Here is a 27,639-nt window from a genome sequence, read left to right as displayed (position 1 = left end):
GATGCAATCAAAGATCGGTTGGTCTCCCTTGTGGGCCCCCGGCAACGCTGGACGTTTTATGGTTTGCTGCCCTCTTGTGGTGCAAAAATGGTGACAAGATTCTCCTCTTTCCCATAGCATCTGGCTCCGCGGAGAATGTGTGGGACAAAACAGCCATACGAGGTCTCTGCTGAGGGATTTCCCAGGCTAGTGGAGGTGACTTTTCATTGAACCAGGGTCCGAGGGCAACAATCCACACCTTGGGCTGTACAGGGGGCGGACATACATACCCTTCCCTAACTAGGGTGCCCGGCCGAAGAGGTCAGAGGCCCCTAGAGCCTCCAGCAGTCTTCGACGACTAAAGTTGCTTTCCTTTGGAATGGTGGAACTGATGGGCACAGAACGAGAAGCTTCAGCTGGCCCTCCTCCTACCTCAGCTCCCACTCCCCCGCCCTTATCCACTGAGTGACGGCTACCTTCTTCAGTCTCTCCTTCCCCAACCTCTCCTGTAATCCTGCTTTGCCTCCTTTTCGGGCTGAACTGTATCCCCTCAAAACTGGTATGTGGAAGTCCTAACCCCCAGTACTTCCACACGTGACTGTATTTGGAGACAGGGCCTTGGAAGAGGTGGTCGAGTTAATGGAGCCGCTAGGGTGAGCCCTCACCCAGTCTGACCGGTGTCCCCATCAGAGGAGGGAAGTTGGCTACAGACGTGTGTAAAGACCACGTGAGGACCCAGTGAGAAGGCGGCCATCGGCCAGCCAAGGAGAGGCCTCAGGAGACACCTTGACCTCCAGCCTCCAGAGCTGTGAGAACGTAACTGGCCATTGCTGAAGCCCATGTCCGTGGTGTTCGTTCTTGGCACAGCCCTAGCAAACGAATACAGCCCTAACATAATACTTATTTCTACAGGGGAAGTGGTTGCATTTTGAGTTCTTTCCCCTCTTTTTCTTTAATTTAGAGAAAGAGAGAGAGCGGGCGAGCGCCGAAGGGGGCACAGGGAGAGGGAGAAAGAGAATCTCAAGCCGACTCCCTGCTGAGTGTGGGTCAGGGCAGGGCTTGAGCTCATGACCCTGAGTTGGACGCTTAACCGATTGAGCCACCCAGGTGCCCCAACATTTTGAGGTTTTCAAGGATAGAAATACACCCAGTCCCTTGTGGGCCCAGCCACAGTTTCTCTATCTGTCCAGAGGATTCTTAAGATAAACATGGAGCAGTTTTCCTTTAATCTCGCTTAGTCTTTATGGCAATCCATTCTACATTCATTTCATTCTAGATGAAAACATTCCTAGAAATTAACTTGCCCAGGGTCACCCGAATGGTGGGGACAGTCAGGATTCAGACTCAGCCAGGCCCCCGAGTGCCACCTCCTTGTCCGTAGCTCAGAGTGGCTGGCCAGCCTGGGAAGGTCATGGGCAGGGATCGGGAAGGGGCTGGCTGTAGGGTAAACTTCGAGAACACTGACCATTTTCCCTGCTGATCCTTGCAAACGGTGGTCTGGTCTCTCTCTTAACCCACCGAGAAAAAGCTCCATTTCTCTGAAAACTGTCCAATCTACTCCATGGGAAGGACGTATGGACACCCCCACACCACCCTCCTCTAGAAAGTCCTCTGGAGTTAGTACTCCTGTCTGAACTGACCGAAACAACGGGAGCTTGTGGACACTCTGGTATTTGTCAGCAGTGACTCCTAACCACACTGTTATTCTTTCAAAATATATTTTATTAGTAGCACATGGAATTTAAAGTTAAGCAATTTCTTTCCAGAGAGAAGGTAAGACCTGACAGACTAAAAAACCGTCCCAGCCAGAAATATCATTTCCAGTGTAAAGAGAGATGGGTAGGAACAGTTTCTGCCAAGGAAATTACGTTTTCTGTCATGCTGACCATGCTGAACACGTGGCACCTGCAGTCTTGTGGGGGCCCACGGCCCTGGACAGCGAGAGAATGCAGTAGGTCGAGGGCCATCCCCATGGGCTCTGGTTAGAGCAGCGGCGGAGAGCTCATGAGCCCCCTTCCTCAGCACGAGCTCCAGGAGGGCCTGCAGCAGGCAGAGGCTGGTGGGAAACGCTAGGCCAGCAGACTCACCTGGGAGCCCACGAGACCTGCAGGAGCCCCGCAGTCTCCATTACACCCTTCACCTCCAGACTGGGGGCTATGGGTTACCCGAGGCTACTTTTAAAGGATCTGGAAACATGTCTACATTAGTAAGTCAAAGGAGATATGAACCTTCTTAGAAAGAAAAATCAGCTTCTCCTCTCATGGGTTCTTTTCCCTGATATTCTTCTGACTTAATGTGAACTCTGCAACCAAGACAGCTCTGGGAGGTGTTGGCCTCAGATCCCCCAGCTTTCGAGCCTGCCGCTTCTGTCCCCGTGGCAGGTCTTCTGATCCCAGATGGAACTCCCTACACTGAGATGGCTGCTGTTCTGCTCAGATCATGTCGTTTCTTCTTTCTAATCTAAGATACTGGGGACAATTCATAAGAAAGACTCAGGACTTGGTCATCTGCACTGGTCTTACTTTGACCTTAGTAGGGGCGTTTCTCTCGGCACTTCCCGATCCGCCCCCTCAACCAAACACTCAGATACTTATTGATCAAGGCGACAAAACGAGTGACAGACTGCAGAATTTTCCATTTCTAGATCTAATTGATTAAGCCAAGTCTCCACACCAGGAAACCGGCCTTTCCCTCCAAGCTAGCTTCTACAATACAATCTTCGGGGCCCTAGGGCAGATCAGCGACACTGGTCTCATGGAGATCGATTCCAGAGTGCAGCTTGCCATCCTTGGCGGCCGCCCAGGGCATGGAGGTGGAGGTCCATTTTACCGCCCAGTCTCCTGCTTTGCTGACCAAGATGACACCGCCTAAACCCTTCAGCTTTGACTTCATATAACCCAACGACATGTCGGCTGCCTCTTCCAAGGTCTTTCCTGAAAACAAGGAAAGGTTGAGAAACAACACGCATTGTAATGAAAGGAATCTGGTGGGAGAATCTGTTGCAGTTTGAAAACCCAAATGAGTTAACAAAAGATTTTGGGCAAATGATTTCTTTTTCTTTTTTTTTTTAATAGAATTTATTTTTTAAAGATTTTTATTTATTTATTTGACAGACAGAAATCACAAATAGGCAAAGAAGCAGGTAGAGAGAGAGAGGAAGCAGGCTCCCTGCTGAGCAGAGAGCCTGATGCAGGGCTCTATCCCAGGACCCTGGGATCCCGACCCGAGCCAAAGGCAGAGGCTTAACCTACTGAGCCACCCAGGTGCCCTGGGCAAATGATTTCTATTTGAATGCTTCAAAAAAGGGTCCTCACCACAGAGGCCCTCTTTGCACGGAGATGGAGCCTAGCATCAGCCTAAGGGGAGCTGCCTTCTCTCCCACATCCAGGCTCAAAGTCTCTCTACTGCCCCTGAGATGCCCAACATGACAGTAGTCTAAGTGCACTTCTTTCCAGATCCTAACACAAGGTGGGGAGAAGTCAAAGTAGTGTTAACAACCTGAAAGGAACATCTAAAGCAAACGGGAAAGGGTTTCAAATACTTTACAGCCTATTTATAAAACGCTTCCATTCACTTGTCTTCAGACCATATGAACTTGCTCTATGTACCTTGTTCTACGTGGAAGAGAGTCAGTCTGGCCAGATTCACCTTCAGGATGCTCTCCCCGTGTCCCGTTGTTGAAATGGCACCAATGTCATTGTCAGCATAACCTCCGGATCCTGCTCAAAAAAGGTGGACTGGTTCTAACTGAGAAGCAACAGTGAAGAAATTCAAACACATATCAAGTCTAATGCTACCTAAATGCTAAATCCTAGAGTGCCCAAGTATGAACGAAGGTCAGTAGCCGTGACCTTGAGATGCAAAGGTGGAGTAGAAATGGCCAGGTAACGACCCACAGATCAGTGGTGGTGGTGGTGGCGGGGAGGGGTTGGCCTGAGCTCTCAGGGAGCAGCTCCTCCAGGAAGGCTCCTTCTCCTCCTCAGAGCCCATTTGGCCACTCCCAGCCTGGCCACTGACCCACGCCCGGGGAACTAGAGGATGTACTTCAATGTCAACGCAAACACTTCCATTTGTAGCAGCACTACGTCCCTTTCATATCACTCAAATCTAGTGGTATGAAATCAACCTAAATTCTCAGCTTTTTCTGTTTGTTAATTTGAGCCCATGCCTGGGAAGAGGCTTTGTGTATGTAACTCTTCTGGACTGGGACCGCAGAGCCTGAATCTGGGGCTAGAGAGAAGAAAGAGGCCCTCGGGGGCTCGCTGGGGGCCACCTGAGCCTCCCCACGTCATCCCCGGAGCCACCAGCCTCCGAGAAGCCCGCGCCTGCTGGATACAGGCTCCCGCTCAAGGTGGTGCCCCACCCACCGCGTTCCCGGAAAAGAAGAGGCGGGGAGGGAAGCGAGGGAGACTGGCGGACGGTAGCGGAAGGGGCGGGGCAGGAGCTAGACAGGGAGCCTACCTACGCACGGAGTGTCCCCTACCCGGCCGACCATTTTATTAACGATGCCGCCCGTCGAGGTTGCGTAGGCTACGTTTCCTTTGCAGTCCAAGGCGACGGCCCCCACGGTTCCCAAGTCTCTGCCAAGAATAAAGAGAAAAGTGACAGACTGAGACGAGACACACCATCACAAGTTAACATTGTAGCTGAACGGCCCTTAAGTTCCCACGTTAGATGCCAAGGGCAAACGGGACACGATTTGTTTCCAACATTCATGGCTCACATTAGCTTTTTATTCTGCAGGTCAGATAGGTTGCTAGACATCCCTTTAGATCTCAGCCTTTAGAGCACATCCCATCCCAGCACCACCGTCCTCTAGCCGTGTGACTTAATTACTAAGTTTTCTTTTCTGTCTCATTTTCCCCCTCCTATAAAACGGGGGTAAAAACAATTGAGTGCATCTCAAACGTCGTGTGCATAAAAATCCCTTGGATCCCTGAGCCCACCCCCGAGATCCTGAATTGGTGAGTACGGGGAACCCAAGACCTTGCATTTCTCAGAGAGCCTCCTAGGTGATGCTGATGCTGCCTGTCACACCCCACTTTGCCTGTTTCACAGGGCTTGCTGTAAAGATGTAATATGCTATTGTTTTCCCTAACATATTATACATTTCAAGTAAAAAGAATTGGAAGAAACTGAACCACAGCTATAATACCCACCACCCAGATTCTATAATGACCTATATTCGAGGCACGTAGTAAGTGCTGGGCATGGGAGTGAAGTGAACGGACAAAGTCCCTTCTGTGCAGCTTGCATTTGGGGGCAGAGGGCAACAGGGTGATAAAAAATTTTTTATGGAACAACAGTAAAAATGTTGACGACTCCAGCAGTGTGGAGAGGGCTTTATGCAGGGCCTCTCTGAAGGAGGTGAGGGCAATCCCTAGGCTTGCTGGGGAGAATGCTCCTGAAGCTGGAACATGGTTGTGAAACTCATGGAATTTGGAGGTCACTGTGGTTGCAGCAAATAAAGTGAGGGACAGAGGATAGGTGGCCTCCGGGGATGGCTGGCAGCCAGACCATGGAGGCTCTGATGGGCGGGGTGACTGTATTCTGGTGACCCAGGACGGTCCTGATTTATCCCTGTGTCACAGTTCCCCCTTCACTCTCAAAGTCAAGTTCTGATTTGAACACTAAATTATAGGGTCCTCCGACACATAGGCCCTGAGTGAGATGGGAGGACACTGCCAAACCTGAGCTGAGATGTGTCACAAGATGAGTTCAGTTTTAAAAATATCATTCTTTACCACTTCACCCATCCATCAGGATGGCTAAAAACGAAGACTACCCGGTAGCAGGTGTGGGTCAGGATATGCAGAACTGGAACGCTCAGTCACTACTGCTAGAAACATAAACTGGGGCAACTCTTTGGAAAACCATCTGGCAGAATCTGCCAATGCTGACTTGGCAATCACACTCCTACATTTCTGCATTCTCCCAACAGAAATCTGAAAGCGATGTAAATGTCCAGCAAAGGCAGAGGGGGTGGGCGGAGATGTAGCATGGAACAGAATCCTCTCCGGCCATGAGAATGAGCTTCTGTGGGTGTGACACATGGAATGTCTCAGAAATACAATGAGGAAAGAAGGCACCAAATAAAGTACATACTATATGGTTGCACTTAAATCAAGTTCAAAAACTGGCGACGGCCATCTACAGTGTTAGAAGCCAGGTAAGTGGCTGCCTTTAGGGCAGGACAGGGAATGGAAGGGAGCATGGCGGGGCGGGTGGGGAGGGCATCGGGTGATGATCTGTTTCCCCACCTGGAGGCTGGTTATATGGGTCCACTGTGAAAAGTCATCGGAGGTGACGTAAGACTTGTGCACTTCCGGAGGTAGGCTGCACATGTACAAAAAGTTTCTCTTAGAATAATTACTCTGGCAATTGTGTGTGGACTGAGGGAGACCAGAGTGGAACTAGAGACTGTCAGGAGGCTTGAAGGGTCATTAGGGGCCTCGTTAGGGTGCCCCTGGGACACCAAGAAGTGGGCTTGGCTTAGGACACTGACGGCAGAGCTGACGGACTTTGAGGGGGAGCTGGGTTATGAGCGAGATTAGGGACAGCTCTAAGGCTTTGGCTTCCAGAACCAAAAGGGTACAGAAATCATTCACTGAAATGCAGACTATTAGGAATAGGTTTTTTGGTGTCTGTTGGTTTACGGTGCATGGGGAGCGAGGTTAGGTGGGGAAATGCTGGGTTCAGTTGTGGACACAAGCTTGAGGTACCTATTGGACAATCACACGGAGGAAGCAAATTGCAGCTGGGTGTGGGCTGGCATTCAGGGGGCTACAAAGAGAAATTTGGCAGTCTGCTAGGAAGAAAACAGGAACCCTGTCTTCCTGCATTCACAAAATTCAACTCCAGAGAGTTCAAGGCCTGAATATAAAACATAAAACAGAATTCTTCAGGAAAGTCTAGGGGACTACAGACGTCTCAGGGTAGGAAATACCTTCTACGTTTCTAATCCTATAAACTATACGAGAGAGGCGGACTGCGTATTTGATTACAAAAAAGTAAAAACTTGTGTATGGCAAAAATACCATAAGCAAAGCAAAAGCAAGACTAAAAATAACAGATTTGGATTTTTTTTTTTTTTAAAAACAGAGTAGACAGCCTTAAGACTGAGAAGAAGGGACCTAACAATGAAAGAGAAAAAAATGATCATAGGACAAAAATAGGCAAATCCATAGAAACAAATGGCCCACCAACAAATGCCAAAAGCTCACACATGTTGATAGGGGATACAACTTAAAGTGACAGTGTTACCCTCCTCATGTCAGATGCAGGGGACAACCTCAGACTCTGCTGGTGGCAGGTCCACCCCTAACGTTCGTAAGGTGTGGAGGCATGACTACAAGGTACAAATGGTAGCCATTACACCATCTGTTCACTTTTTAGAAGTTGTAGATACGTTCTTTTATCATAGTGTGGTGCACAGGTCTTCAAAAATATTGTAAAGCCATGGTTTTTACATGACCAAAAGTAGACAAACTACCAATAATGACTTAATGTAATTATTATGGTGCCCATCTGGGTCTTTTGTTGATCAGCTATTGATGGCTGGATGAGTGGGGGACACACACACACACACACACACACACACACACACCCTATAAATTATTAAGTGTTTATTCCACGAGGTTGATTTTCCTGCTTTCATTTCAGGAAGCAGTATGCTCTTATAATCGTAGGTCTGTACAACGTGCATTCTCTGGACAAACTGCCACATAAGACTGATCTTTTTTGAGTCTGTGTAGTTCTTAGCAGGTTTTTAATTTGAAGAAGCTTCTCTCTGCTGAGGCAGCAGCAACTGGAATGTGCAACAAAATTCTTAAGGCAATCCTTATATTTGGAAAGGAACTCCTGATTTGAACATTACCAGCTCAAATGCTACCAGGCATGCAGGATACATTTCTTTCTTTTCTTTTCTTTTTTTTTTTTTTAAAGATTTTATTTATTTATTTGACAGAGAGAGATCACAAGTAGGCAGAGAGGCAGGCAGAGAGAGAGGGGGAAGCAGGCTCCCTGCTAAGCAGGGAGCCCGACGTGGGGCTCGATCCCAGGACCCTGGGATCATGACCTGAGCCGAAAGCAGAGGCTTTAACCCACTGAGCCACCCAGGCGTCCCAACAGGATACATTTCTGTAACAGAAGACACTATTTCATAATTTGATCATACATGTCATGATCGCTCCCTGTAGTCATTTATACCATCTCTTCAGCAGCACCTAGATCCATGCAGCTCTTTCACATTTCACTGCCAGTGTATTATAAAGAAGACTGAAAGTAGCAGCTGTGTTGTTTTTGGCCAAGTCTCTCTTCAAATGGCAGTATGCTCTGATATACAACAGACAGAAGGACAGCCTCTATGGGAGCTGATTTGGGGATGATTTGTATGTGATTCTTCTCCTTCAAGGTAGACAAGAATTTTTGTTGACTTCTTTCAGGTTCCTTTTATTTTACTGGAACGCTATTCTCCTAGTCCTCCTCCTCCTCCTCCTTCTTTTTCTTCTTCTCCTCCTCCTTCTTCTTCTTCTTCTTTTTTTAGAGAGAGTGCAGAGCATGCAAGTGGCTGGGAGGCACAGAGGGAGAGGGAAAGAAAGAATCCCAACCAGGCGCCACACCCAGTGCAGAACCCTGGGGGTCGATCTCATGGCCCTGAATCATGACCTGAGCTGGACACTCTTAAGTAACAGACTGAGCCACCCAGGAGCCCCTGGAATGTTATTCTTCTTGCATATTTTCCATGCAGTGTGATTTTGTTTTTCTCTAAACTTAATATATTTTAATAATATATATTCAATAATATATATTCAATAATATATTTAGTGATATATTTTCAATCCTTTTAAAAGTGAAATAGCCAAAAAGATTTTTAAAGCTTTTATTAAGCTTATCAATAGAAATTAAGAGTTCATATTAAGTGACTATAGGTAGCATCAAAATTAATTACACTAAGTCCATAATTTACTCTTTGAGAATCTTCTGTGGTTTCATGGAATTTTAAAATCTAAATTCAATGTAATTACTTTAACAGAACTGAGTTGTTCATTGCCACCATCTGTCAGAGATTTGTTCCAAGGTCAGACAGGAGTTTGAGCACGCTGTTTCATTTTGGCCCTATCTAGAGAATCCCGCGTTGGACCTTCTGCTGTCCACCACGTCGGCGCTGGCGCACACTAGGGGCACACCTCCTAGAAGTAGTTTCGAACTGTGAGCCTGCATGTCACATCGGAGACTTCTGGGCTCTTGGCTAAACTTCATGTTTATATATCTTTTATTTACCAAGCACGTCCACTCCATTATCACAGGCTTGCCTTTGACAGTCTTTTATTTTTTTAAAGCTTTATTTTAGAGAAAGTGTGCATGTGCAGATGGGTAAAGGGGAGAGGCAGAGGGAGGATCTCAAGCAGACTCTGTACTGAGTGTGGAGCCTGACGCGGGGCTTGATCTCACAGCCTTGAGATCATGACCTGCGTCAAAATCAAGAGTTGGTCAGTTAACTGACTGAGCTACCCAGGTGCCCCATGGCCTTTGATGGTCTTTTAAATTGATACCTAAGATGAAAAGTTCTCCCCACTTCTTCCCTAAATCCAAAATGTCTACTTCCAAAAAGCAGGTGAGTTAGACGTGTTTTTCTTCTTGGGGTGGTACAGCAATACGTACAATAAATGTTAGTTGCTTGACATGTCTTCTGACCATGGTACCTTCTAGTTGAACTGAATATTTTGTTAAAAACACTTTAGGTATTTGACTTCCTCTCCCGCTTATCACCCACTAAATTAATGTCTGAATTCTCTATCCTAGATAGTGATCGTTGGTTTTATTATTTTTTGTCTTAATTACATGTATTATTGAATTCTGAAATAATTTTTATTAAGCCTAGAAATGTCCCACGGTGTTTTGTAAACACGGTGCTGATGACGGAGTGCCATGGCTAAATATCGGACACACTGTATTATTCTTTCAAGAACATTACATCACTGTTTCAGATGGTCTTTTTCTTTTTCCTCTGTTTTCGGCTGCTGGTTCCCCCAATCCTACTGACTGCACATGTCCTTTTGGTGTGTGATTCTTTGTGATGAGCAATTAGCTCTTCCTGCAGTAAAGGATGGAAAACCACTGGGATTTCATTGGAACTGTACAAACTGAGGATGTGGCAAGAATAATATTCTTAATAATTTCCGCTGTTACGAAAGGTAATTAAATCATCACTGGACCAAGAATTTGGAATGTCCTGCTTGTGAACATTAGGTGGATCATCCTGGAAGACGGCTCTTTACTATGTTCCTTTTTAAAATGAATGTGGGCTGTATCCTGGCAGATTATTTTCCTTTTTACCTCTCAGTTTTTTGTTCACTTTTGTATTCTTTTTCTATCAAAATCTTGACTTAACATGCATTTTCAATAATCTAGGGATTAAAAAGAGGGATTCTTTTTAATTGTCTTGAAAGTGTACAAAATGAGGATATATTTTCATCAAAAATGAACAGCAAATGTAACTGAGTAAATATAAATGAACTGCAGATATAACTTCAAAAAGTTAGGCTTTTTCCTAAAATATACCAAATTATCTATTAATAGTAAAAGTAAAACATGAATTATAATTAGTGAATATAACATTTTAAAATTCCTTAAAAGCTAAAAATTTTGACATATTTTTACAAATAAAATCATGGCTAACATTCAATGTCCATTTAGTTGCCAACATAGAGCTGGTTCTTTAGGCAGGTTCTGTCTAGACCCGCACTGTCCAATGTGGCTGGCATGAGCTACCCGCACCACTGGCCACTGGAAGTATGGGCAGCCCCAGGGTGAGGTGGGGGGGGGTGTGCTGCAAGCCTAGCATATGGGTCAGATTTCTGAAGATTTAGTGTAAAAGAAGACTGTAAAATATCTCAAATAATTTCTTATATTGATTACATGCTGAAATGATAATATTTTGATTATATTGGGTTAAATATATTAATTTCACCTGTGTATTATTATTTTTTTTTTTGGTTAGAGACAGAGAGAGTGTGAGGTGGGGTGGGGAGGATCAGTGGGAGAGAATCTCAAGCACACCTGCACTGAGTGTGGAGCCTGATGTGGGGCTTGATCTCATGACCCTGGGATCATGACCTGAGCCAAAATCAAGAGTCAGATGTTTAACTGACTGAGCCACCCAGGTGCCCCATACCTGTTTCTTTTTACTTTTTTATTGTGGCTACTAGAAAATTTTTAAATTGCAAATGCAGCTCTTGTCTTCCTATTGGACAGTGCTGGTCTAGACCTACACATGTACATATTTTAGACTAATGAGCATCAGTCCTCATATGTAAGTCTTGCAGATATTGTAATAATCTATGAAGCCCACCAGAACCATAGCATAGAACATGTAAGGAGGCAAGAAAATGGATACCTGGCACTACTGGGAAATAATTACTTTGTTATATAAGAATTTATTTGGCAAGTTATTAATTTGTCTTGTCTTTTCCTCTTACCTAAGTCCTTCTGCTGTTCAATTCTTCCCCCCACTCCGAAGCAGTGTCCATTTCCGGTATCAGCAGTGGCACAATCCATAAATCTTTAGATTTAGGTGGCCTTCGCTTCCAAGACATAGAGCAAGAGATGCAGAGAAGCATTTCCCTGGGGGCTGAGTGGTATTAATCACAAGAGTGGATGATGAGGGTTAAGGGTCATGCTATGCCACTGCTGAGTGACAGAGGTGCCCCAGGTGTCGGTAATAAGCCAACTGTTTTGTGTATTTGTGATGGGGGGGGTGTTCCTCTAAAGCGCAGGACCCAAGGCGGGGGCCCTCTCGCTTATATCTAAGGGGAATACTGGCTGGTAGAGATGTGAGCTGTTGCAGAATTTCTGGAAAGTGATGTCGTAACATCTGTTAAAACACCCAAGAGCCATCGATAAAGCAGCCCCATTCCTGTGACTCTAGCCTACAGGTACAACAGCACACTTGGTAAGGTTATCAAAAGCTACCAGTACGTGGCTGATTTTGTAAAACAGATTCTTAAGCTGGGGACACATCAGAACTACCTGGGGAACTTTTTCCTAATACATCTGCCTGGCCTCTTCACCTCAAATCTATTAAATTAGATTCTTTAGGGAAGGGGACCAGGCATGTATATTTTGAAAAAGCTCCCTAGGTGATATTAAAGTATACTGCTGGTTCAAAATGACAGATCTTAGAAGGAGTATGCAGAGTTAGTAATTATATCCCATTATAAACTCCCAGCCCATATTCCAATTTTATTTTTCAAATTTTGCTTTGAATAAGGGGGTTCTGAAATCTGTAACCCAGAAAACCGTAATTCAGAACAAATGATTAATTCAAACTTCTAGGAACTGTACGGATTCCTCTGCACTAGGGCAGCACGCTCAAGTAACTTCAGAGGGTACACGCGATCCCAGACAGCCTGTTTTGTCTGCTTATGGTACAAAGTAATCAAGAGGCATCGGCAGTTAATCCCGTAACATAAGGCACTCTACTACTGGAGAAGGAACTCTTGGCCGAATCTGAGTTGTGATTATAGGACTAATAAACGAGGTTAAATGTAAGAATCAAAAGAGCAGTTTTTCCATGATATAGTGTCAATTGCTCCGTACAAAAACTGAAACTACCAAGTGATTCTTGACTTATCTACGAAATGTAGATAATCAGATACTTGTCTGATACACCTGAGTAAGTCCACAAACTGCGAGCCACAGATGACACTTACTGTTGGAAGTCTAGCTTCAGAGCACCTTTCTCATGCTTCTCTTTTTCTAGACGTTTTATGTTTCTCTCTGTCACCAGCTGCTCTTTAGGAATCGTGGGAACTCCCATGGCTGCTGCAAATTTTGCTGCACCCTGGTCAGTCAGAAAGCAGTGAGTTGTCTTGAGCCAGAAAGAAACAGAAACATGGTTAGTTTTTTGGAATAGTTAAAATCTTTTTAACCGTTCCAAGTGTGTGGATATAATTACTTCTCTCTGGGTACAAAGCCTCAAAGATGCAAATTCCACTAGCTTGCTTTTCTGAATGTTGAACAGGGCCTGGCACTCTGAGACCTTGTATTTTTAAAAAACTCCCAAAGTGATGGAATGGTACTAGAAAGGTATTCATGTATGATCTTAAGTTTAGAAAATACAATTCATCTTTATTTTATACATGCTATTAAATAGTTGGTCTGCTCAGTTTGTATCTGTTATGTCATACATGTTGAAAAAGACTTAAAAAAATACAGGAAGACAACGTGAAAACAAAGTAATTGTTGGACAAGGGACTGCTAGTCAAATTCCACTGTCAACAGCGCCGAGTCTCGGCTTATTTGAGAAATTTAAATAACATTGCTTCTGTTCTTTTATATGGTTTTAGGAGGACAGTGCTCACAAGTATTTCCCTACAGTTAGACAACTTTTAGTTGCTAAAGTACATTGGTAATAATTTCTTATGAAGAGGATGCTTTCATCACATACCTTTTCCATAACAAGCCGTGCAAGTTTAATGGGATTTGCTATACAGCGGACTGCAGACACAGCTCCTGCAGACAGGTCTTTTCCACTCATGATACTGGCATCCATTTCAACGTCACCATTTACATTCAAGACAGATCCACAACCTAAAACCAAAGAGAAGTTGAAAAGCAAGAATTAAGAACTTAGAAATGTCTCCCAAGTTTCCTTTAAGCCACCGACTTTAATTCATCCTCTACTCCATTGCCAGACAAATAGGTTTGGAAACACACATCTAGCCCGGCACCCCATGACCTACAAAATATAAAATATGAAACCCTTCTCGATCTGGCTTCTGATCTCCTTTACCAGCTGTATCCCCCTTCCTTGGCTGCATTTTACTGAGATATTAGGTTTCCATGAAAGTACCATGAGTTCTCATTGCTCAGTGCCCTTGTGCATGCTGCTCTCTTTACCACCAGCATCCTTCCTCCAACTGCTTTTGCCCAGATAATGGCTGTAAGGCTAGCTACACTTAACCTCTTTGTGCCTGTTTCCTCATCTGTAAAATGGGATAAGAACAAAGCTCAAGAATATTTAAAGGATTATAAAACTGCCCAGTACCTAATAAGGTAAAATTCACAATGTTTGGCATCCAATAAGAAATTTCCAGGCACACAAAGACGCAAGAAAATATGACCCATAACGAGAAGGGGGAAAAAAACCTTAATAGTAACAGATCATAAATGACATAAATGATAGAAAGTAGACAAGGATGTTAATAAAATAGCTGTTATAACTATATTCTGTATGTACCAGAACATGCAGGAAAATATAAAAAGGACCCAAACAGAACTTCTAGAGATGAAAAAAAAAAAAAAACAAAAACATCTGAAGTGGAAAATACGCTGGATGGGATTAAAACAGGGTTAGACACTGCAGCAGGAAAGACTAATGAACACGATGACACAGCAACAGAAACCATCCAAAATGAAAAATAAAAAAGGATTAAAAAACCCCAAATTAACAGAGGACCATTGAGCTCAGGGACAATTTCAAGCAACCCAATCTATGTGTAATTAGAATCTCTAAAAGGAGAGGTGAGACAGAGGGGCAACAAAATATTTAAAGAAAAACCAAGAAAAGAATTTCACATTTGAACTACAAATTCACGGATCTGAGAAGCTCAGTAAACTCCAAGCAAAAAGAAACATGAAGAAAATTACATGCAAGGACATCTTGATCAAACAGCTTGGTGCTAATGAGACAGAAAATCTTAAAAGTAGCCAGAGAGAAGCATTAGGAAGAGAGGAAAAGAAATGAAAATGAAAATATGTTTCTTGTCAGAAGTGATGCAGCCCAGAAGATAGTGGAGCAATGTCTTTAAAGCCCTGAAATTAAAAACAACAATGACAACGTGCACACACACAAACACCAACGCCTGTCAAGTTGGAAGTTCAATAATCAGTGAAAGTATCTTTCAAAAACTGAAAACAAAGTCTTTTTCAGTTACATAAAAGCTGAAAGAAATGGCCAATAGCAGATGTGCATTACAAGAAATGTAAAGGAAGTCTCTCATGAAGAAGGAAAAGGACAGTGGACAGCAATCATAAGCCACAAAAAGGAAGGAAAAGCACAGGAAATGGCTTAGTATGTGGATAAGCAGAAATATTTTTTCCCTTTATTTTAACAATATCTTTAAAATATAAATGTTTAGGGGTGCCTGGATGGTTCAGTTGGCTAAGTGTCCAACTCTTGATTTTGGCTCAGGTCATGATCTCAGGGTTGTGAGTTCAAACTCCATGTAGGGCTCTACACTTGGTAGGGTCTGCTTAAGATTCTTTCCTTTTCCCTCTCCCTTTGCCCTTCCCCTCTACTCATGCTCAATCTCTCTCTCAAAAAAAAAAAAAAATGTATGTATGTATATGTGCGTGTATATCTATGTCTCTATCTATATAAAACTATTTAAGGCAAAAATAATAGCAACATATTGGGCAATTTATAACATACACAGAAGTGAAATATATGACAACAATAGCACAAAGGCTAGGAAAAGGGAAACAGGTATGCCATTAAAAGGTTCTGACATTATGTATGAAGTACGACTTGAAGGTAAACTGTGACAAGTGAGAGATGTATACTATAAACTCTAAAATAACCCTAAAAAAAGAAGTCTAGCTATTACGCCAACAAAAGAGGTAAGACAGAATCATAAACAACACTCAACCCAAAAGATGACAGAAAAAGAGAAAAAAGGAACAATGAATGGATTGGATAGATATAAGACAAATAGCAAGATGACAGATTTATACCTGACCATATCAATAATCACCTTAAATGAAAATGGCATAAACATCCCAATAAAAAGCAGAGATGGTCAGACTGTATAAAAAGGTAGGCTACAGCTATGTGCTACCTAAAAGAAATCCACTTTAAACATAAAGATATAGATAGGTTAAAAATAAAAGGATGGAAAAAGTTATACCATGCTAAAATGAATTAAACGAAAGCTGGAGAAGCTATATTAACATCCAGCAAAGTAGACTTCAGAACAAGGAATGTTAAGTAATAATGACATTTTGAACTGATAAAGGGGTCAGTTCACACAGAAGACAGCAGCCTAGGTACCTAACAGCAACTTCTAAATATATGAAGCAAAACTGATAGAAGTCAAAGGAGAAATAGAAAAATCCACAATTAAAGTGAAAGACTTCAACACTCCTCTCTCAGTAATCAACAGAAATAGACAGAAAATGAAGGGATAGAAGATCTGAACAACACTATCAACTAACTTGACCTTACTGAGATTTACAGAACTTTCCATACAACAATAGCAGAGTATATATTATTTTTAAATGCAAATAGGATATATACTAAGAGAGACCATATTCTGGGTCAAAACTCAAACCTTACAAAGTTCAAAAGAATGTAAATAACACAGAGTATGTCCTTTGATTGTTAACAGAATTAAAATAATAATCAGACATATATTTGGCAAATCCACAAATATTTGGACATGATCCCACTTTTAAATAACCCACTGTTCAATGCAGAAGTCACAAATGAAATTATACATGTTTTGAACAGAATGAAAATGAGAAGACAACATGTGAAAACTTATAGGATATAATCAAAGCAGGGCTTAGAGGAAAATTTAAAGCATTAAATGCTTGTATTAGAAAAGACTGGTCTCAAATTAATGATCTAAAAATAATAGTAAATTATTCCTAAAGTAAGTTGAAGAAAGGAAATAATACAGATAAATCAATGAAATTCAGAAGAGAAAAATAGTAAAAGAAAAAACAATAAAAAAATCCACAAAAGCCTCCCAAAACCAAAAGCTACTGTTTTTTTGAAAACAAAAAACCAAAAAAACCCAAAACCAAACTTGATAAACTCTAGCTAGACCAACCAAGAAAAAAAGACAAAAATTCAAATATCAAGAATGAAAGATGGGACCTCTCTAGAGACCTTACAGACATCAAAAAAATAATAAACTACATTGTAAATAACTCTTATGCCAATTAATTCAACATCTTTTTTTTTTTAAGATTTATTTTAGGGGCACTTGGATTGCTCAGTGGGTTAAGTGGCTGCCTTCAGCTCAGGTCACAATCTCATGGTGCAGAGATGGAGCCCCACGTCAGGCTCCCTGCTGGGTGAGGAGTCTGTTTCTCCCTTCCTCTCCTGCTCCCCCTGCTTGTGCTCTCTCTCTTGTACACTCTCTCTTATTCTCAAATCAATAAATAAAATCTTTAAAAAACAAGACTAATTTATTTTAGAGAAAGAACTCACGTGCATGAGAGAGCACAAGCAAGGCGGGGAGAGGCAGAGGGAGAGAGAGGGAACAATCCATTCATTGTTCCTTTTTTCTCTTTTTCTCTCTGTGCTGAGCATGGAGCCTGAAGTGGGGCTCGATCTCATGACCCCGAGCCAAAATCAAGGGTTGGATGCCCAACCGACTGTACCATCCAGGTAACCCTATAAATGTAACATCTTAAAAAAAAGACTTTATTAATTACTTAATTTACAGCCAGTAGGTCAGAAGCACAAGCAACAACCTAGATTCACAGCTGGCATCTGAAGTGGAGGGTAGTCTTGTGGGACTGAGCCCTTCACCTTTAAGATTTTATTTATTTATTTATTTGAGAGAGAGAGCGAGAGAGAGCGAGCACGTGCACATAAGTCGGGGAGTGGGAGGGATAGAGGAAGAAGCAGACTCCCTGCTGAGCAGGGAGCCTGATGCCAGACCTGATCCCATCACCCAGGAATCATGACCTGAGCTGACACTTAAGCAATTGAGCCACTGAGGCCCCCTCACCTAATGGAATCTGATGTTACCTCCAGGTAGATAGTGTCAGAAATGAGCTAAATTATAGGATACCCAGCTGGTGTAGGAAAAGTGCTTGGTGTGGGAAAACCTACCCATGCACTGGAATTGGGTTCAGAATCTTCAGACAAAGGCAATCCAGGGGAGCAAAGGTAAGTCTTTACAACAACAGTTCTGGAACAACTGGACATCCATAGGCAAAAAAAAAAAACAAATCTAAACCCAGACCATACACTCTTCATAGAATTAACTCAAAATGGAACACATACCTAAATGTAAAATGTGAAATTATAAAACTCCTAGAAGATAACATAGGAGAAAATCCAGATGACCTTGGGATTGGCTTTTAAGATACGACACCAAAGGCATGATCCGTGAAAGAAAAAAATTGTTACGCTGGACGTCATTAAAACAAAAAATTTCTTCCATATGAAAGACACTGTCAAGAGAATGAGAAGACAAGCCACAGACTAGGAAAAAGCATTCTTAAAAGATACATCTGATAGAGGACTATCATTTAAAATATACAAAGAACTCTTTTAACTCAACAATAAGAAAACAAAAAATCTGATTAAAAAATGAGATAAAGAAGGAAAAACAAAAACCAAAAAATAACAACAAAATGAGACAAAGACCTGAACAGACACCTTACCAAAGAAGATCTACAGATGGCAAGTATGAAAAAGATCAATTGTACTTTATACTAGCGACAATTGTAAAAAGTAACATTTACAATAGTACCAAAAGACATGAAATAACTAAGTATAAATCTAACAAAATATTTATAAGATATGCATGCTAAAAACCACAAAACACTGAGAGAGATCAAAGATTTAGACAAATGCAAGTATATACCATGCTTTGGAAGTACTGGATTGAAAGGCTCAGTACTGCTCAGATTTCAATTCGCCCAAACTGATCTATAGAGTTAATACAGTCCTAGTCAAAATCCTAGCAGGACTTTTTTTGGTAGAAACTGACATGGTGATTCTCAAATTGGTGGGAAAGACAAAGGGACTAGGATAGCCAAAACAATCACCCACATATGCACCAAGAGTTGCAAGACTCTTACTACCTGATTTTAAGACTTAATACAAAACTACAGTCATCCAGACACTGTGGTATTGGTGAAAGGTTACACACACAGACCAATGGATTAGAGTTCAGAAATAGACCCATATATACAAAGTCAAGTGATTTTTCACAAAGGTGGAAAGGCATTCCATGAAGAAAGAATTGCTTTTTCAATAATTGGTGCTGGAACAATTATGCAAAAACAACCTTGATAAACACCTCACACCATATACAAAAAATTATTAAAAATGGATCAGAGACGTAAATACAAAACCTGAAACTATAAAATTTCTAGAAAACACATAAAAGAAAACATATGTGACCCTGCATTAGGCAGATATATATATTATATATATATATATATAATATATATATGTGTATATATATATTATATATATAATATAAGATTTCATTTATTTGAGAGAGAGAGAAAAAAAGAGAGAGAGAGAGAGAGAGAGAGAGTATGAGCAGAGGCAGAAGCAGACTCCCCATTGAGCAAGGAGCCCGACTTGGGGCTCAATTCCAGTACACTGGCCGAAGGCAGATGCTTACTTGACGGAGCCACTCAGCATAGACAGATAGTCTTAAGGTATGACACAAAAAGCAGAGTCCATTAAAAAATTGGACTCCTACAAAATTAAGAACTTCTGTTCATTGAAAGCCACTCTTAAGAGAAAGAAAAGACAAGCCACAGACCAAAAGAAACTATTTGCAAATCACGTATCTGATAAAAGGCCAACATCTAGAATTTATGAAGAATTCTTAAAACTCAGTATAATAAAAAACACAATACAGAAATTGACAAAATACTTGAAAAGATATTACAATAAACATTTGCTGTTAGGGAAATGCAAATTAACACTAGAATGAGATCCCACCACACAGCTGTTAGAATGGCTAAAACACAAATACTGACAACACTAAGAGCTGGTGAGGATGTGGAGAAACTAGAGCTTTCATACACTGCTGGTGGGAAGGGAAAGTGGGAGTCACTGTGGAAGACAGTTCGGCAGTTTCAAATAAAGTGATATACACACCTGCCCTACAACCATCAATCCCACACCTTCGTATTCACCCAAGAGAAAGAAAAACTTACGTTCACACAAAAACCTGTATGCAATTGTTTCTAGTGATCTGTAATGGCGCCAATTGGCCATGTCCTCTGGTTGGTAAATGACCAAGAATTAGTGTGTTCATACAATGGAATGCTACTTAACAGTAGGAATGGATGGACTATTCTTTTTTTTTTTTTTTTAGATTTTTGTTATTCATTTGACAGATAGAGATCACAAGTAAGGCAGAGAGGCAGGCAGAGAGAGAGGAAGGGAAGCAGGCTCCCTGCGGAGCAGAGAGCCCGAGGCGGGGCTTGATCCCAGGACCCTGGGATCATGACCTGAGCCGAAGGCAGAGGCTTTAACCCACTGAGCCACCCAGGCGCCCCACAGATGGACTATTAATACTCGTGTCAACATGGGTGGCCCTCCAATGCATTATGCTAAATGAAGAATCCAGACTTGAAAAGCTACAGATTGTACGATTCTACTCTCTTCTCCCTCAATGTGCTGCAGAGCAGACACCTGGGACAGAAGAAGTGAGTCACTTAGAAGGCAGGCTCTGGTATAGAGCAAAGATGAGAACTAGCCCCTCCAGTTCTGAATCGATACTCCCCAGTTCATGCAAATGACTGATCCCAGTAGTTTAGAGAGTGGCAGAGCAGAAGACCTGTTCCAGATCAAAGTCCTTTGTGAATAAGTGGGTGTTTGTCAACCAGAGGGTCCCAACGGCTAATGGCATGTCCTTGAACAAGACTCCCATGAAACAGCAGGCTACTCCCTCTGCTGGCAACAGGGGAGGCAGGTCGCGGTTGCGGGGGGGGGGGTGGGCATCTAGTAAATTCCAACTCAACCAACATAGCCATAACAATGCACTTATGCCTTATTATATATTATAGGTCAGGCTGACTATGAAATCTTGCATAAGTGTTAAAGAGTGCTTAGCAGAAGTGAGGGGCTGGAACAAATACTCAGTATTTCATGACTAATTGGTTCAGATGTCCTGAAATTCTTTTCTCTGACAGATGTTGGGTGGGTGGTATCATCCCAAGCAGTATTTTAATCCCTAGATTTTAGGTTCTCTATTTTAAGATCAATGGGCATAAGAATTATACCCAACTCATAATGCAGATTAAATGAGTTAATCATACAAACTTCTCAGACCATTGGCTGATACATAGTAGATACTTGTAGTAGTTACTATGATTACTAAAAAGGGATCAACTTAGAGAAGAAGCCAAACAGAGAAGATTACACTCTGCATGATTCCATTTATATGGAATTCTGGAGAAGGCAAATTAATCTCTAATGACAGAAGAGCAGTGGATACCTGGTAGTGGGGATGAGGGCAGATTAAATGCAAAGCGGCATGAAGGAAATTCTGGGTTATGATGGTAATGCTTTATTTTTATTTTTTTAAAGGATTTTATTTGTTTATTTGACAGAGAGAGAGAAAGCGAGAGCGCACAGGTAGGGGGAGCAACAGGCAGAGGGAGAGGGAGAAGCACTGGCTCCCGGGATGCGGGGTTCCTGGGACCATGACCTGAGCAGAAGGCAGACACTTGACCGACTGAGCCACCCAGGTGCCCTGATGGCAATGTTTTAAATCTTGTGATGTGGTTACACAGGTGTATATATTTTCAAAACTTAAAATGGGTATGCTTTATAGTATATAGTCTATCCCCACACCCCCATGAAAAGATCTACTAAAAAAGCGTCGCAGTATGTGAATTCTCTGAAGCAAATTAAAAAAAGTGAACTGATGGATTTAAAAATTCTTTTTTTTAAAAAAGATTTTATTTATTTATTTGACAGAGAGAGATCACAAGTAGACAGAGAGGCAGGCAGAGAGAGAGAGAGAGAGAGGGAAGTAGGCTCCCTGCTGAGCAGAGAGCCCGACGCGGGGCTCGATCCTAGGACTCTGAGATCATGACCTGAGCCGAAGGCAGCAGCTTAACCCACTGAGCCACCCAGGCGCCCCGGATTTAAAAAATTCTTAAAGCAACTTGGTCAACAGGTAAAAAGAGAAAAATTAAATATTTTAGCACATTTTACCGAAAAGCTTACTAGATTCATTGGCACTTTAGATTCTATTTGTTTCGGGGGATAAGCTTAACCTCATTTGGCATCAGCTACTAATCGCACTGCAAACATACCTGCGTTGAACTCAGGATGATCTTCCAGGAACGCCACAGCTCCTTCCACAGCGTCAACTGCGCTCCCTCCCTCCGTCAGGATTTTGTACCCCACCTCAGCGGCTTTGATGATCCCCTGGTGCACCCGCTCTTTCCGGTCCTTAGAGATACTGCTGGCTCCGCCACCGTGGACCACGATGACCGGATTCATGTCGACGTATCCTAGGGATCAGGAAGATGGAAGTGTCACTTCCTACGGGTCAAGAAAACTACTCTGGGCATAATCTCCTGGGGGAGATTCCACCGGAGACTAGGTCCAGTTTCTACCCCGGGAGGGAGGCCAAGTTTACAGCCTCAAAAATTTTCCTGAGACCTAGGGGCTGGGGGCGGAGGACAGAGACAGAGATTGAGCCCTACTCCTGGGCTCTTTCTGGTCTTGGGTTTCCCCTAGGATGATGGTCCCTTTTCCAAGCCTGTAAGTCCTGGATATCTGAAGGCAGGTACCACACTGACTAGGCAACCAAGAGCCCTGGGATTGGTCTGGAGTCTGGACCATGTAGGGATAGTCGGGGACACAGGTGGAGCCTCTGGGAAAGACACCAGGCTGCTGAGGGCCATCCCGCTTCAAAGCAAAGTTACTAAATCCTCTAAAGCCGGATCTCGCAGGACCTCAGAAGCCATTCCGGGACTGTCAGAGTTTAGGGATGGGAGACAGCTGGGAATCATGAACGCCAGGCAAGGAAGAAGGGTCTGAGGGTCTGAGGGTAACCACCAATTCCAACCTCCTCATCACTACCTCAGTGGGAGGAAACTCTGGCTTCAGGATTATTCCTGGTGGGGAAAGACAGGTCCTATTCAACAGGCCCCCAACAGGCCCGGAGGGCTGCAGACCCAGCGGAAGGTGTTCCGGTGTGAACTGCGCATACACTTGCCAGTGACACTCAGTATCCACGCTCCCTGGGATCGTCCAGTCCAGGCCGTGTAGGGACATACTGGGCCACGGACACGGATTTGTGGGGGATACCCCGCGTTGCAGAGATCCGGGTCCCCCTCTCCCACCCCCCCAAAAGAGATGCGCCACATCTCACTGGAATCCCTTAGCCTTGACATTCTCGGGCAGTGCCAGTTCGTCGGCGGCCCCCCACCCCCACCCCCACCCTCCCCCCCACCCCCGACGCCCACTCCATCCTGGACCTCCGCCACAGGGCAGGGCGCTTTCCCGGTCTCCGGCGGCTGCTCCGGCTGGACCCTCGACTTACTGAGGACGCCGCGGGAGGCAAACGCTGGGGATTCAGGCTGGGCCGAGCCGCCCGGCCGGCCTCCGAACCTACGCGGTTCAGCGCCTGGGCGAGCCTGTGCGGGAAACCGCTGGGCTCGCAACCGCTCCGGGGACAACGGCTCCGCGCTTGCGCACGAGGGCGGGGCCGGCGCGCAGCTCAGTTACCGTAAAGTCCCGACCGCCGAGCAACACCTCACACCTTTGCCCGCGTCTCAGCTCCGGCTTTGACCCCAGCAGGCTGTCTCCCTGTGCCGGGCCTCCACTCACCCGAGCTTCTTGGTGGAAGGGGGAACCTCCTCTTCCTGTTTATGAGGCTGGGGTGTTGGCTTTGGTGGCGAAATGCGTGATGTGCCAAGCTTTTGTAACTGAAAATTGAAAGACTGGGCGCCTGGGTGGCTCAGTCGTTGAATGTCTGCCTTCCGCTCAGGTCAGGATCCCAGGGTGCTGGGATTGAGCCTCAAATCCGGCTCCCTGCTCAGCGGGAGGCCTGCTTCTCCCTCTCCCACTCCCCTTGCTCGTGTTCCCTCTCTCCCTGTGTCTCTTTCTGTCAAATAAATAAATCTTAAAAAAAAAAAAAAAAAGAAACTCTGTGCGCACTAATATACTTCCTCTGCTAGAAGTGTTTCTCATTCTAGTAATTTGTTTAAATTCAAATCTTTCCCTTTTAATCGTCTTTTTCCTTAACCTTTTGTAAAGAACAGAAAGATAAACTTTAATTGGTCTCGTTCTTCAGAGCCGGGAGTGCTTCGAAGGATCTGAAACCCTAGGCTACTCCCTCCTCTGAGCTTCCAGGAGCCCACCTCTAAATTCTTTAAACCACATGTGCCCTTAGTTTTTGTTGTTGTTGTTGACACATTTTTTTCAACCTGCCCTAGAGAGTTCCCTTAAGGCTCTGACCCCCTTGATGACTTGGACCAATCACCTGTATCTGCATATCCCCCATTCCCATTGTCATGGCGTCCTTCCAGTTGGAGGAGTTTAATTTCTATCCAGTAAAACAACTATCTGATACTAGATTAGTGGCATGAACCAAAGGATACATTATTCTAATATGCAAAGTAACCTTTTGAATTATAATTTTATTTTCATTAGTAATTTGCTTTAAACTTTTAATTGGTTGGATGAGCCAATGTCAAAAATAAAAGTTTTCACTTTGTCTAACAAATAGCATCACACAGCCTCCCCAATTTAAGACACTGATAATGCAGGACCTGATTCTGAGAGCAGACTCTTAGTTAAGAGCTGGAGACAAAGGTGGTGATAAATAGATGACACATTCGAAGTCTGACTGTGGCTTTAAAAAAAAAAAAATTAAATTAGCCAACATATAGTACACCAAAAAACGATTAGTATTCAATGACTCATTAGTTGCATATAACAACCAGTGCTCACCACATCACATGCCCCCCCCCCCCCCTTTTGGTTTTTCTTTTCCTTTTTTTTAAAAAACTTTATTTTATTCTTTCAGTGTTCCAAGATTCGTTGTTTATGCATGCCCTCCTTAATGTCCATCACCTAGGTACCCCATCCTCCCACCCACCTCTCTTTCCACAACCCTCAGTTTGTTTCCTGGAGTCAAGATTGTCTCCTGGTTTGCTCCCTCTCTGATTGTGGCTTTTAACACTCTCCTCATCAACCTCTGCCCCAGGGTAACCTATAACTTCATTGTAATATATTTACATGGTGGTAAATATATTTACCATATAATATATATAATATATAAAATAAATATATAATATTTATAATATATATAATATATATATATATATAAATATATAAAATAAATATATATCCCACCCCCCATTCCCACACTCCCTGGAGGAAGATGGCCATGACAATCTGGCAAGAGCCTGGTAGGGCCCAAAACTCTCCCTCCCAATCAGTAGGAATGCCCTAGGTGATTGGAAACAACCTCTGTGGGAGATCATCCTAGCCACGACTCATTGCCTCTGCAAACATAAAAAGAAAAGACATTCTCTAACCATAGTGCAATTGCCAAATCTGGGTCTGCCCACTTTCCCTTCTTCTTTTTCTTCTTCTTCTTCTTCTTCTTCTTCTTCTTCTTCTTCTTCTTCTTCTTTAATTTATTTGACAGGCAGAGATCACAAGTAGGCAGAGAGGCAGGCAGAGAGAGAGGGGGAAGCAGGGTCCCTGCCGAGCAGAGAGTCCGATATGGGGCTTGATTCCAGGACCCTGAGATCATGACCCGAGCATAAAGTAGAGGCTTAACAAACTGAGCCACTCAGGTGCCCCCCACTCTCCCTTCTTGAGAGTGTACTGTGCTTAATAAACTGCTTGGTGCTGGCTACTTTCCTTCTATCTTTATTCCAGTATGGATCCTCACATAAATCTTTCCTGGGGAATCCAAGAACAGAGACCTCCGTCCACACAACACATACTCTTCCACCCATAACAAATTCTTCCTGAAAGACTGAATTCAAAAGGGCAGTGGCCAGACCTTATACAAAAATAGAACTCTGAACCACAACTTCTGCAGCATCCAGTCCAGGAAACCATGTTAGTTGCACAGATTAAATGAGAAAATGTGTGCAAAGTCCTTAGCATTAACTTGGTGCATAGTAAATGCATAATACAGTGTTGATGTTGTTTATGCTATTGTTATTTTTAATATATTTATTGTTCACTTACCTCCACTGCCCCAGAGAAGGAGAATAACTAGCTATCTCTCTTTCATCTTTAGGAATTTCTTAGTGGAAAAGTTTGAAAGTCACCGTACAGGAAATGAATGCACAAGGGAGAGACTCAGTGACAGGAAGGGAGGAAACTTCAGGTGTGCTCTGACTGGAACTTATCGGTGTGGGAAAGCTGGGGGCGGGCTGACCAGAAGTGGACATCTTACATCATCGGTTAGGGAGATACCTTTGGTTTTCTCTGGTTGGTCCTAAGTTGGAAGCTGGGACAATTGTTGGGGAGGCTGGCATTTATTGATCAAATCCTGGCTGTTTCCATCCCCTTTTTTTCTGATTATGGACCCTCAATCCATAACCATAGACATGGACACAAAAACCCAACCTGGTCAATCATGTTATTCCATTTGTTTGGCAACAGCAGATGGCTAGAAAGTGACTGTGTGATCCAAGCAGGGTCAATTATATAACTTCTCTAGAATTGAAGTTTGGACACAAAAAGAAAGAAGTTTTTTCTCCTGCAGTAGCTAATTAGAGAGACTGTTGATTTGGGGCTGTTGGTGGTCATTTTTTTCCCATGTGGAGAGTCTGTTTATGGAATGAAGCTATGTAATAAAGGATTAATCTTACCTGAAGAAGGATCTGGCCTTTGCCCTTTGCTTCTGGGATCACTGGCATATCCTATCTGATAACAGTGTCTTTGTTTACCTGGGGGACTTGGGCCACAACAAGTGGTCTAACAATGTGATTATAAGAAGGAAATTTGGATGCAGAGAGGGAGAAAACCATGTGGAGGTGGAGGTTGGAGGGATGCATTTACAGGCCAAGAAACCAAGGATTATCAGCAATGTCCTAAAAGTAGGAGGAGGCAAGGGAGGGTCCTCCCCTAGAGTCTTCAGAGAGAACCTGGCTCTACCAACATCTTGATTTTGGACTTCTAGCCTCCAGAAGTAGGAGGGACTATCTTTCCATTGATTTAAGCTGACTGAGTTGTGACACTTTGCGCCAGCAGCCCTAGGACACTAATACAACCACCTAGCTCTCACCTGATTCTGTACTCTTGGGATCCAGGTGGGCTCCTTGTCAGTACAGAGCTGGGAGATCTTATAGAAGCTTCTCATGTTGCCTTTCCAGGAGTCATGAACTGCCACACTGCAATGTTTTACTTCATTTGGAAACTCATCTCATGAAGCTTTGAATCCAGAGACAAAACAAGCATTAGGCATTGCATAGAGAGAACCCCATTTCCCTGCTGCCTTTTCTTAGAGTCTAGACCATGGAGATAGGGCCTGGATGGTATCAGCAACCCAAACTGTCTTATTTACTTTCTGACCACTCTGGCTAACATAGCACCACATCTGGCGAATATTATTTATGCAATTTCCCTTATATAACTACAGAGGACTTTTCACTGGACTATTGTACACAAAAGGCATTCTAGAAACATTTTCCTACCTCTTCTGCATGTAGTTGAATCAGTATGTCATATGTTGTGGCTTATCTGCAATGACTTTGAATCCCAGCCAACATTCCCTTATGGCTGGTGTACCTCTTGGTGCCCCAGTTTGATAGCGCAAATCAGGGCACATAGATAATTTCAGCATCAGCCTAAGGCCAAGACCACAGAAAGGAAGATGACTGCTTGAGGCACCATGCTGTTCCCTCCTGGCGCCCTAGTTGTCACTGTTATGTTTGAATTTACCACCAAAGAGTGAA

At 43.3% G+C, this 27,639-nt stretch overlaps 1 protein-coding gene across 1 annotated transcript; it reads right to left on the bottom strand.

The window, feature by feature from the left end:
- Positions 1-1,680: 1,680 nt before the first annotated feature.
- On the bottom strand, positions 1,681-23,469 carry ASRGL1 (asparaginase and isoaspartyl peptidase 1). The gene is made up of 7 exons (XM_032879221.1): positions 23,256-23,469; positions 22,018-22,218; positions 13,430-13,572; positions 12,693-12,850; positions 4,441-4,559; positions 3,588-3,698; positions 1,681-2,912 (listed from the first exon to the last, which is right to left on the bottom strand). The coding sequence occupies exons 2-7, from the start codon at positions 22,205-22,207 to the stop codon at positions 2,707-2,709; spliced, it is 927 nt and encodes a 308-aa protein (XP_032735112.1). The 5' UTR covers positions 22,208-22,218; positions 23,256-23,469; the 3' UTR covers positions 1,681-2,706.
- Between the last annotated feature and the right edge of the window lie 4,170 nt (positions 23,470-27,639).

Source organism: Lontra canadensis, unplaced genomic scaffold (genome assembly GCF_010015895.1).
Source record: "Lontra canadensis isolate GAN:19392208 unplaced genomic scaffold, GSC_riverotter_1.0 scaffold66, whole genome shotgun sequence".
Lineage (NCBI taxonomy): Eukaryota > Metazoa > Chordata > Mammalia > Carnivora > Mustelidae > Lontra > Lontra canadensis.
This window is presented reverse-complemented; position numbering and strand designations above follow the sequence as displayed.

What these genes read in the sequence shown, in the direction of transcription:
- ASRGL1 (XM_032879221.1), bottom strand. Translation starts at nt 22,207, where the DNA reads ATGAATCCGGTCATCGTGGTCCACGGTGGCGGAGCCAGCAGTATCTCT. An exon ending in CACGGCTTGTTATGGAAAAG is followed by an intron (nt 12,851 to 13,429) that starts GTATGTGATGAA and finishes TTCTGGCTCAAG; the next exon opens with ACAACTCACTGCTTTCTGAC. An exon ending in CTGAAGCTAGACTTCCAACA is followed by an intron (nt 4,560 to 12,692) that starts GTAAGTGTCATC and finishes TATTCTTGGCAG; the next exon opens with AGACTTGGGAACCGTGGGGG.